General features: G+C 51.2%; 1 protein-coding gene across 1 annotated transcript; it reads left to right on the top strand.

The window, feature by feature from the left end:
• The first annotated feature begins 3,306 nt into the window (after window positions 1-3,306).
• LOC146759359 (uncharacterized) lies at window positions 3,307-6,928 on the top strand. Its single transcript, XM_085510639.1, has 8 exons — window positions 3,307-3,887; window positions 4,069-4,188; window positions 4,715-4,838; window positions 5,166-5,252; window positions 5,336-5,440; window positions 5,752-5,891; window positions 6,069-6,136; window positions 6,615-6,928. Exons 1-8 carry the CDS (start codon window positions 3,834-3,836, stop codon window positions 6,706-6,708), a joined length of 792 nt encoding a protein of 263 aa, XP_085366765.1. The 5' UTR covers window positions 3,307-3,833; the 3' UTR covers window positions 6,709-6,928.
• Window positions 6,929-11,150: the final 4,222 nt, after the last annotated feature.

The raw sequence follows: 11,150 nt of genomic DNA, 5'->3' as shown, positions 1-11,150 counted from the left end.
TGTGTGAGCAGCTGCTCATTGTCCTCCTGCAGCAGCTCCAGCTCCACCTCGTGCTCCTGGTTATCGGTCAGCACCGAGTCCAGGTTCTCCAGCACCGTCACCACCAGCGGCATCAGCTCCTTCACCACCTCCTCGTTGTAGCAGTGGATGAGCCGCTCGAACTCGCGGTAGATGCTGTTGGCCAGGCCCGACACCCGCTCCGACATCACCGACCCCGAGCAATAGTCGTTGCCCGGGTACCCCCCCACGCCGCCATCATCCAGCTGGATCTCCAGCATCGTGCCAGCCCCACAGCGATGCGCTGCGCCCCGCGTCGATCCGCTCCGTTCCGTTCCGATCCGCTCCATTCCAATCCGCCGCTGCCGAGACCCACCGCGCTCCGCCCGCCAACGGGACCCAATGAGCCGCGCGGCGCCACCCCGACACCGAGACGCGGCGCTGAGCGGACGGAGCTGCGGCCGGGCGGGGTGGGGCGGAGCTGCGGCATCCCCGTGTGCGCCGCGCGGGCCGCGCAGCTGCCGTGTGCGTGTATGGAGCCGCCAAGGGGCGGGGGGGGGGGAGTCACAGAACGATGCGGGGCCGGAACGAGCCGAGCTGGAGAGCGGCAGGGGAACACCGGGAACACACAACATAACACAACACAACAACACAGCACAACAGCACAACACAGCCCGACCCCCAGCCCCGCACGCACCACCCGATCCCGGCGGCGGGGAGCTGAGTCCCGTGAGCTCCGGCAGCGCGGGCCGATATAGGAGCAATATTTCTGGATGGGAGGAGTCAGGAGCTATAAGCTCATTTTGCAGCTCAATTAGTGATGCCCCAAATGCCTCCAGACCTGAACGTCTCTGCCCAGAGCCTGTGAAAACCAGGGCACTCCTGTGCGCCTGCATGTAACAGTAGTTTCAATGTAGGTAATGATCCTTCAAGGTGAAGTGCCTGCGGGTTCTGCAGCAAAAGGGTTTGATGGCCCCATTGAGGCGGGGATGGATCCAGAGAGAAAAACAGGGAAAACTGGCTGCCTGCCGTCCCCTTGGTCACCCCCATAGGACCCCACTGAGCTCCAGGCCCTTCTCAGCTCCATTGCTCCTCTCTGGACACACTCCAGGGTCTCAGAGTCCCTAATGCTCCGAAAAAACAATAAAGGAAGTTGTCCAAGGAGAGGTGAAAAGAACCTCATCGCTTATTCACTGCAGGGAAACATCTTCAGTTTGGGGGGTAAACGGAAGAGAAACGGCTGCATAAAATGACAGCTTACAGACAGGAGGAGGCTGTCAGTTGTCACGGTGTTATTAAAGGCCACAAGAGCACGAAGGGAAGGAGTGCAAGAGTGGGATTAGGGCAGGGGAGCTCCTGAGGGCTGCCAGCAGATCTGCAGCCTGCGTTCGATCTGTGTGAAACCCACATGGCACAGTTTGACTTCAGCACATTGGCACATCCTGAGCACAATGGAGTTATTGGTGCGAGGGCAGTGCCTGGGGGATCCCAGCTATTCCGTGCTGTGTAACAGCAGCAGAAAACAGCTGCAGAGAAACCTCAGAGTGCTCTGTGAGATCTCAGCTGCAGCTTATCTTGGGCTGTGGAGTCTGAGCACAGGGACAGCAGAAATCCATCTCCTGTCCTGCACTGAGCTGGGCCCAGCAGGGCAGGCAAACCAGGGCCTGATCTCTGGGAAGGCTCCTGACGTGGATGTGAGTTAGAGCTCAAAGATGAGTGTGATTCCACAATCATTATTGTCATCCTACAGACTCCACGTTACACAAAGCGGAAGGCACTTAAACCTGCCCTAAAAGCATCATTGCAGTGGGAATATCACATCTCACCCGTGATTCACGGCCTTAAGCCCTGCAAACACTCCATTCTATGTGATGTCATTATACCTAGCTATATTGCTAGCATGCTGTAGATTCGGTGCACGACGACTTTAAAAAGACACATTTAAGGCTTGTCTCACAGAAAGGAAGAAGTGACCATGAAATATTATTATTTCATCTGAGATGTACTTAGTTATGGAATGGAGCACTGATGAATCACGAGGCAGCTCTGCTCCGAGCATCGTGCAGAGGAGCTCATGGGCTTCTCTGGGACTGCAAACCTCCCTCTGAGGAATCTTAACTGCAAGAAACCTGGCCTGAAGGTTTGGTCCCCATTCCCAGTGTTGTGACTAGAGTCACCTCAGTTCTCTGTTACTTTACTTCAGATAACCCCACTGGGTGACCCTTGTGTTGGTCTCTTACAATTGGATCTAGGAGGTGCTGGCTGCCTGTGTTTATGATGAAAGAGCAGCAGTGATGTGGGTCTGTGTGAGGTCACAGTCATTGCTGGGTTGGGAGGGTTTGGCCCCCAGCTGTCGAGCAGAGCTGGTGCTCTGGTGAGCGTGCTGCACACAGACACTGAGCTGTGAGCGTTCCTTGTTGGAGATCATCCTTTGGGAGCCCACTGCAGGCACCGCTGCGGCGTGTGTGTGAGCTGGGCACAGCCCGGACTGACCAGGCCAATAAGGTGAGCTGGGTTTGGTGCTGGGCGGCTGCTGGAAGGAGTCTGAGCAGAACAGCTGGGCTGGGGAGGAGCTCCCAGCTCAATGGAGGCCCTTCCGAGTGGCTGTTTGCAGGGGAAATTGATTCCTTGTGAGATTCTGTCACACGTTTTGGTGAGGATGATGAACTGCCATTACTGCCCTGTGTGATGCTGCAGTGCAATGGAAAGCACAGCAGTGATAATGGGGTATCAAAGTCCTGGGCTGCAGCAGGTGAGGATAAGCCCGAGTGCAGCAGCTGCGGGCACAGAAAGGAAGGAAAAAACTGCTGACCATTGGAAGGGCTCAGGCAGGCAGTGATCTCCAGTCGGACACCCTCACCTGCACTGCCAACCCTTCAGTGATGTCTGGGAGGGGTTTGCATGTGCCTGAGCTGCCCTGGGTTGGCCCTGCCATCCCACCAGGTGCTCAATCTCTGCTTCAAGCCGTGACTGAGCATCGCTGCTACAGCCCTGCAGAACTGCTGCTGGTCCCCAGCCTTTGTTTTAGACATTAGAAGGGAAGGAGAGCACAGACTTCATGGAGTGCAACTTGTGCTTTATTGACCCCCGGATCCAGCACATTTTTAACAGAACCCCCTGAAGTCCTGGTGAGATCCAGGTGCTGAGCTGGGCCGTGGGCTGTGCAGTGACATCACAAGCACAGTGAGCTCACAAGCGCTGCCTGGGGCTGCGGCTGCCACCAGTGAGTGCCAGAGCCGTGAGTGCTGCGCAGAGTGTGGACACGCTGTGTCAGCCCTCGTCCCGGCTGGCAGTGACGGTGGTGGTGGCTGCTGGTGCTACCTGCTCTCACTGACGGTGTTGCCCAGCCATTGCACTGGTGTGTTAGCTGGAAGGGAGGAGAACTGCAGCTGTGCCCAGGTAAGCCAGAACTGGAGGTTTCTCAAACGTGTGAGTGGTAGCACTGCATCCACTGCAGCTGCAGCAAGGGAAGATGATGGAGTCCTTCTCATGGCAGGAACACAAAATGTATGCTGCAAGGTATATAACTGCTGGTGGGATGGAGAACAGCACTTGCTGGGGAAGTCATGGCACTTAGACACACATTGGATCCAGAGCTGGCACAGTTCTTGCAACCAGCTGCTTCCAAGGCATTGCCCTCCTCGAGAGCCCAAACTGCATCAAAAGAAAGCTGGGAAAATGCTTATTCCTCATGATTCTTCCCATGTAGGCACTTCCTGTAGGGTTCCGGTCTGAGAGGACTCTTTGGGGATCCAAGCAGTTCGAGCACAACCGTCTCTTTGCAAGAGCAGGGAATTCCTCTGGAGATAACCCAGACGGGCTCTAAGAATTTCACCATGTCTCAGCAAAGAGGCGACTGCTACTTCTACTTCTACTCCACCTGCACTAAGGTACGGTTGACTTTCTTCTGCCTGGGTTTTCTTCCATTTCCTCATGTTGAAGAGAAAGGGGTGGAGCAGGGGAGACCTGCTGGTGATGTTACCCTCATAGCGCTGCTAACAGCCTGGGCTAATGGCATGGACACGTTTCAGGCTGTGCTCTTATTTTCCTGTGGTTTCCTTGTGCTTGCAGGGAGACAGCTGCCCCTTCCGCCACTGTGAAGCGGCTCTGGGGAGCGAACGAGTCTGCAGACTGTGGATGGAGGGCGGCTGCTCGAGGAGTAACTGCAAGTTCCGTCACATGAGGATTGATGTGAGTGTTTGCCTAAAGATGTGCTTTCCAGCTTAGTCTACAACACCACTTTTCATGGCTGTGGTTGGGCTGAATGCACTTCTGCAGGCTGGATATGTTTGCTGTGAAAATCTTACTGGTTTCTGTTTCTAGAGGGGACTGGGAGGAGGTAAAGAAGGCAGAGAATTCAGTGCCTTAGGTATATCACAGCGGGAGATGTTTGCATTAGGAGCCAAAAGCATTTTCTCCCCAGATGCAAAAAGCTCGCATTGCTCAGCCTCCTAAAGCTGCTGGAGCTGGGTGGTAGGAGAGAGTGGCACTGCCCTCCTGCCAGCAGGGCTCGGTTGTGCCCTATCGGGCCTTCTCCATCCTGGATTTCTCCAGAGCAGTTCATTCTGGCTGCTTGGAGTAGTGATAGGAGGGGCAGGAAATGAGGGTACAGAGCTAAGGCTCCACACAATGGTTTCTGATGGCTGTTGGAGCGCGGCATCTCCCTGCAGACCTGATGTGCCTGTTTCCATGGCCCTTCCTTTCCTTCTCTCTGCAGAAGCAGCGCAGTTTGATTCCCTGCTTCTGGGAGAACCAGCCCGGAGGCTGCCAGAAACCACACTGCGCCTTTCGCCACCTGAAGGAACGCGGTGGGAACAGACCGACTGCGCTGCTGAGCCACAGTGAGTGTCCGATGGCGTGAAGCATGAAAGGCTCAATTCTGAATGTCAGTTCTGAGCGGGTGCAGGATGCATGTCACCATTCACTGGGGAGGCAGGGGAGAGTCGTGATAGTGAAATATCCGTCTGTGCTTTGGCTGTCAGAGCAGCGCTGGGCTTTTTCTGGAGTGAGGAAGATGCACTGCAAGTCTGTGCTGACTGCACAGCATTTGGGCAGCGGAAGGCAAATGTAACAAACAGTGCTTGAAAATGTGAAGCTTGTGGTTGACTGTGCTCAAACCTGCCCCCAAAGAGACGCTCATCAATCATTCCTTGTTTCCTTTCTGCCAGAAGTTGACACCAGTGGCCTTCCTCCAAAGAGCGGCCTTGCAAAAAGTCTGGGGAACCAGACAGAGGTTGACAAGGCACCAGAGAGAGGTACAGATACTCAACAGGCTCCTGGGTTTGATGCACTGTTTTTCTACTGAGATCTGACTGTTCTTTCCCGGGACTCTTTGCAGTTGACATCCCAGTTTCCTCCCATGGCCCAGCTGGACTAAAACGCAAACGGTCGGAGGAGGAGAAGGGAAAAGCAGGGGAATCACCCTGCAAGAAAAGAGTTAAAGGTGAGCACGAGGAGCTCGTTACGGTGCCTCAGAAAAGCAGTGCTGTCATTTTGCATTGCTCTCTGTCAGACTTTTCCTTGCCCTGGATTATTACTGAGTGCAGCTATTGGGTTTCTTTGTTCCTTTGTATGCGTTGTTGGTACACAGAGATGACCGTGTGCAAAACATGGCTGAGAATCCCGGACAGGGCAATGCAATTCCACTGGCCAAATGTATTTAACTTTGTGGAAGGGTGGTGGGACTGATAAGAGAACTTGATCTCTCTTGAGGCGCAGCAAGACAGTTCCAGCTCTCTCTTCCTTTTACTTTAGGTGGGCGCAGGGTCTCTGTGAGGCCCATTGATTGGAAAAACACCTTCCCCCCAACGCGGAGACAGAAACGAAAAGCCGCAGAAATTCATCCATCTGCTGCTGAGGACGCGGATGAGCCCCCAGCTAAAAAACTACCAATGGTAAGAGCAGTGGCAAAAGCAGTAGTGGATATGAAAGGTTTACATTGCCCTTGAAGAAAAGGAAGAAATTCCAAGTGTTCTACAGCTCTTCTGTTTCCCTTGAAGGCAGCAGATGTCTCACAAGGTACTTGTGGAAACTCTGACCCGTGCTTCATACTCTGTCTTGTTTCTTCCTAGGAGACTCTTGCTTCAGTCCCGCCCGAATACACCGTGCTCAGCACCGAAGTCATAAAGCTTCCAAGCAGGTGATGACCACAACTTGTTCTTCCTTAATGCCCTTTTCCCATCAGACAGAAGTTCTTTCACACTGGGGGAAAATGGGGTGTTTGAGATGTGTCATGGCATAATGCAACAAAGGAAGAGGTCATCTGAGATCATTGAAACTGCTTTGTCAAAACCTCTGCTGAGTTCATGGGGAAAAGTACCTCAGCCAACAAGCAGGATTTTGCAGAGGAAGATTTCTTGACATGTTTACAGACAAAGCATTGAGGGTGGCAATGTGTTTCTGCTACAAAGCCCAGCCCCTGATTGCCAGACTCAAACTGCTCTACTTGAACAGATGAAAAAGGCACCTGCTGGTTTCCTTAACTCCAAAGGCAGCCGCAGGTTAATCGAATCACCATCCCTATGTGGGTGTGAGGGGCGGGAGGGTCAACTACAGACCTCAGAGCTGAAAGCACATCTCAGAAATGTCACGTAGATTGTTCTTTTCCTTCCCACAAGTCTGGAGCTGCTCCCAGGAAGCCACGCAGACCCCATGGCACAGCCAGAGGAATCCAACACTACATCATGTTCCTCACAAGGGGCAGAAAATTAGCAGCTGAGCTGCACAGGGGCAGGGGAAGCAGCCATCACTGAAGACAACAACCTTGAGGAGCTTCTGATGGAGCTCACAGAAGAACTGGAAGGAGAAACTGATGTGACGTTGAGGATGTGGATGAGCTCCTTCTGGACCTGTCCGACATGACGGCTTAACACCATCGCCTGATTGGACAGTTTAAAACAACAACAATTAAAACCAGCCCTGTTCCTTTCCAGCCCTGCTCCTTTTTGTTGTTACTCTGTGGGTATTTCTGAGACTCTGCACAGAGTCTTAAAGCCGAGTCAAAGCAGTGACAATCAGCACTGACTGCATCCTGTTCTGATTTCCTTGTGGCTCTGAGTTCAGGTCCTGCACCCGCCACCAGCTCTGGGTGCTGCTTCAGCATCGAGGGCACAAAGCTCCTCTGTGGGCACAGAACGGCGTCCATCCAGGGCTGAAACTTCCTCCTTCCTTCACCCTCAGCAAAACTCTGCCTTGGGCCCAATGGGAGCTCTGCTGTTCTGATTCCTTGGGCAACCCTTTGAGAAGGCAGTTACAGTGGGCTCAATAACTGAGGCTGAAGCACAGCACTCAGGGCAGGGGCTCATGGGGGAACACAACAACGGGGGATTCAGGAGCTGGGGGCAAAGCCACTGTGAAGGGAGCGGCCCCAGCAGCCGCCGTGGCTTCGTGGTACCCCGGTGGTCGGGGCCTGGGTGGCCTCTGGCGGCGGCATTGCTGGCACAGCCCTTATGTTCCTTTCCATTCCCTCCCGTTCCCCATCCCATCCCACCCCATCCCATCCCCATCCCATCTCTATCCCATCCCATCCCCATCCCCATCCCCATCCCATCCCATCCCATCCCATCCCATCCCATCCCATCCCATCCCATCCCCATCCCATCCCCATCCCGTCCCTTTTCGTTCCTCCCCGCCCACCCAGCGGGGAGGATGCGGGATCATCTATGAAGGTGCGGGGCCGGGCAGGGCTGCGGGGTGTCCGTGCTGCAGGTGCCATTGCCATGGCTTTGCCCCATGTTTGGCTTTAGCGTCCTTCTACTCCATCGGATCGGATAGGACCGCGCTCCGCCCGCAGCGCAGCGCACTGAACTCACCACACCAGGTCTCTGAGCCTCAGACTCACGGCCGCCATCTTACCAACACCGCGCAATGCACCACAGGACAGCACAGCACCACGAGGGGCGGGGGCGGCGGAGACGGTGATTGGATAGTAGCGGTCACGTGGGCGGGAGGGCTGTCCTTCTTGCTGCATAATCAAGTTTCTGCCAGCCTGTAAGACTTCCCCACGTAGATACCACTTGGGAGGTTTCACAGAAGGAACAGATATCTCGCATTCAAATTTGGCTTCTTCAGGCTCAGTCACATCCTCATCACACAGCTCCTTTACTAGATTAATGGATTGCTCTTTAAGAAGGATGGAACAAGAGAAAGCAGATATTTAGAAAGAATGTAAAAAACCCTTACATTATCACCCTACTTACTCACGTCAGCATTACTGCACATGAACACTACACCTATCACCTCAAAATGCCTTAAAAAATCATTAAAAAATAATAGAAAGAAAGGAATGTTGTTAAGAAGTCAGACAATAAAACTGACAACCTGAAGAGAGCCCAGATCTTCTGATTCCCAGTTCAACATCCAAATCAAACCATGACCTTCCCATCCCGATATCAAACTCCTCGCATTACAAAATGGAAAAGAGGTTCAATGAAACACGAACACTGATAAATACTTTGGTTAAATACAGCAACTTAGCTCTGAACAACAAGTTTTCACCTAGTAAAGGTCTCTGTAGCTCAAATGTAATGACTCAACTTAGGAGAAATTCCTTTTCCAGGATGTTCTTGCCCTTATCATTCTAACAGTGGCAAAGCTGGGGACTGAACTCTTGAGTAGTGTGCTAACTCAAATGTCTCCATTTTCTTTATCACACTTAACATCATATATATACCCTAACATTGTATATATTAAAAAAAACCCAAAACCTGTGCACTTCTGAAACAGACAGAGAAAATGAAGAAAAAGTCAAGCTATGTTTTTTATCCCTCAACGTTCAAACACAAATCTGAAGACTAAAGGTAGAAAATCAACCTCCTAAGAAAATAATCTGTTTTACTTAGCAAAAGTAAATCCCAAAAGACAAGCTGGAGATTTTGTGGGCACAAAGGTAGGTAGGTAGGAGTTTTTATTTCTGTCAAAGGTCCTGGTGGTGTTTAACTTCCTTGACATTAAAGCAAAGGATGTTAGCTGGTTTATAACATAATTTAAGCGAAATCATCATCAGAAGCATAGTTACCTTCAACTGTAAGATGGGCACGAGATTCTGCCCTTTATGCTACAAATTTGATTTCTGCTGCATCATTGACTTGGACACGTGTGTAAGTCAGCAAGTAGGTCTTTACTGAAGCAGAGAACCACAGAGTCACTAAGGCTGGAAAAGACCACTAAGGTCATCTAGTCTAACCTCCAACTCATCCCTACCAAACTGTGCTCTTGAGAGCAAACCCACAACTATACTTGGCTTCCTTGAGCAAAGAGTTCTGAGGCACATGGCCAGGCTGAGCATCATCCATCTGGTTTCACAGAATCACTGCCTGTTCTCTCATGTCAGTGAAACCACCCATTCCCCCACATCCACATCCCCACCAAAGTGGAATCTAAACATGGCTTCTACAAGGACTGACCGAATGCGGCCACCGTCACCATTAAAGTACCGGAGACAGAAGGATCACACTCACTGTCAGACAAAACCTCTTTGGAGAGGTGAACTGACTGCCCTGGTCACCCCCACTTTGGAAAGAACTGCACTCATTTCCTACCTGCTCCTGGCAGTGTGGGATGGTGGGATAGCATCACACTTCCCACACTAAGCTTCCCACCATGTCACTTGTTCCACCATAACCTCAGTCCCAAAACAAAAGGGGAACTCGCTTCTGAACTTTCTTCACTTCATTTCAGATGTCCTTTCTGCTTGATCTCCAACCCACAACCCACTCAGGAGAAAGATCTCCCTCTTACACCCTACCATCTTGCCGCATTCTCATGTTGTCATCAGCCTTCAGCTTGTAGTCATCTTTGTACCACTGGCTCTGAACCTCATCGTGTGAAATCTCACAGACAAAAGATTCACTCCCATATTCATTCACTTCCACATCTTCCAGTGGTTTAACAATCTTGATATCTCCAGCTGTGAAACACTAGAGATATATTTGTCAGGGTATTTCCAGAACTGAGTGCAGCATCTTTTCCTTACACATATTTGCTTGGAAAATAAGTAGGATTATGTTTTATTCTAAACCATCATCCAGTCCTGATTCATTTCTCTCTTCAACACGGTAAATGCATTATTGCCTTTGAACTTAAAGATAGACTTACTAGCTACAATGGAGCTCTCTGCAAACACTTTTCACGGAAACCAGAATCTCATTTATTCTAAAACTCTTCAAGCAAAATTAAGGTTAGAAAAACAATAGGATGGAATGAATCTTTAAGGTCATTTAGTTCCAATCCCCCTGCTATAGGCAGGGACACCTCCCTCCAGACCAACTCTTCTTAACAGGGTCAAGGCTTCTCTCAAATCATTCTCCTCTAAGCCTGTGCCTGTGCTTGGGATTGCCCTGACCCAGGTGCAGGGCCTTGTACTTGGCCACACTCAAGTTCATGAGGCTGCCAAGGGCCCACCTCTCCAGCCTGTCCAGGTCCCTCTGAGTAGCATCCCTTCCCTCTGGCACATCAACAGCACCGCTCAGCTTGGTGTCATCTGCAAACTTGCTGAGGCTGCATTTGATTCCACTGTCCATGTTGCCTATAAAAATGTTAAATAACACTGGTCCCAACACCACCCTCCACCTGGACACTGAGCTATTGACTGCAACTCTCTGAGTGTGACCATCCAGACAGTTCCCTATCCTGCAACTGGTCCATCCATCAAAACCATTTTTCTCCAGTTTGGTGACCAGGATGTCATGCAGGACGGGATCAAATGCTCTGCACAAGTCCAAGTAGATGATGTCAGTTGCTCTCCCATTATCCACTGATGCTGTTACTCCATCATGAAAGGCCACCAAGTTTGTCAGGCATGGCTTGACCTCGATGAAGCCATATTGGTTACCACCAATCTCCTCATCTTTATTTTCCAAACAACAAACCTGTCTGAACCATTGGCTTCTCTGCATGCTCATCATCAGTCTCTCCTTAGCTTGTGTGCCCACAATGTATGGGGAATGTCAGCCACAAATCTTACCTAGGGGACGTCTTTGCTTCAAAATCCCTTGAACATCACACAATCCATTTTAAATCTCCAGGTCTGCACTTATTTATGTCAGAATCAGACCATATTTCTGTGCTGCTATTTCCCTTTCATTCTGAAGGGCTCGGATACAACTTGGATTAACCTCAGGAGCAGAGTTCCTGCATAAAACAGCCAGTACTGA

The sequence above is a fragment of the Coturnix japonica genome, chromosome 10 (assembly GCF_054131305.1).
Source record: "Coturnix japonica strain WE chromosome 10, WE-NBRP24, whole genome shotgun sequence".
NCBI classification, from domain to species: domain Eukaryota; kingdom Metazoa; phylum Chordata; class Aves; order Galliformes; family Phasianidae; genus Coturnix; species Coturnix japonica.
This window is presented reverse-complemented; position numbering and strand designations above follow the sequence as displayed.

Bases quoted from the DNA above. Each gene is read 5' to 3' on its own strand.
- LOC146759359 (XM_085510639.1), top strand. From the start codon at position 3,834: ATGTCTCAGCAAAGAGGCGACTGCTACTTCTACTTCTACTCCACCTGC. The intron at 4,189-4,714 runs GTGAGTGTTTGC...TTCTCTCTGCAG, and splicing joins TCCGTCACATGAGGATTGAT to AAGCAGCGCAGTTTGATTCC. The intron at 5,892-6,068 runs GTAAGAGCAGTG...GTTTCTTCCTAG, and splicing joins CAGCTAAAAAACTACCAATG to GAGACTCTTGCTTCAGTCCC.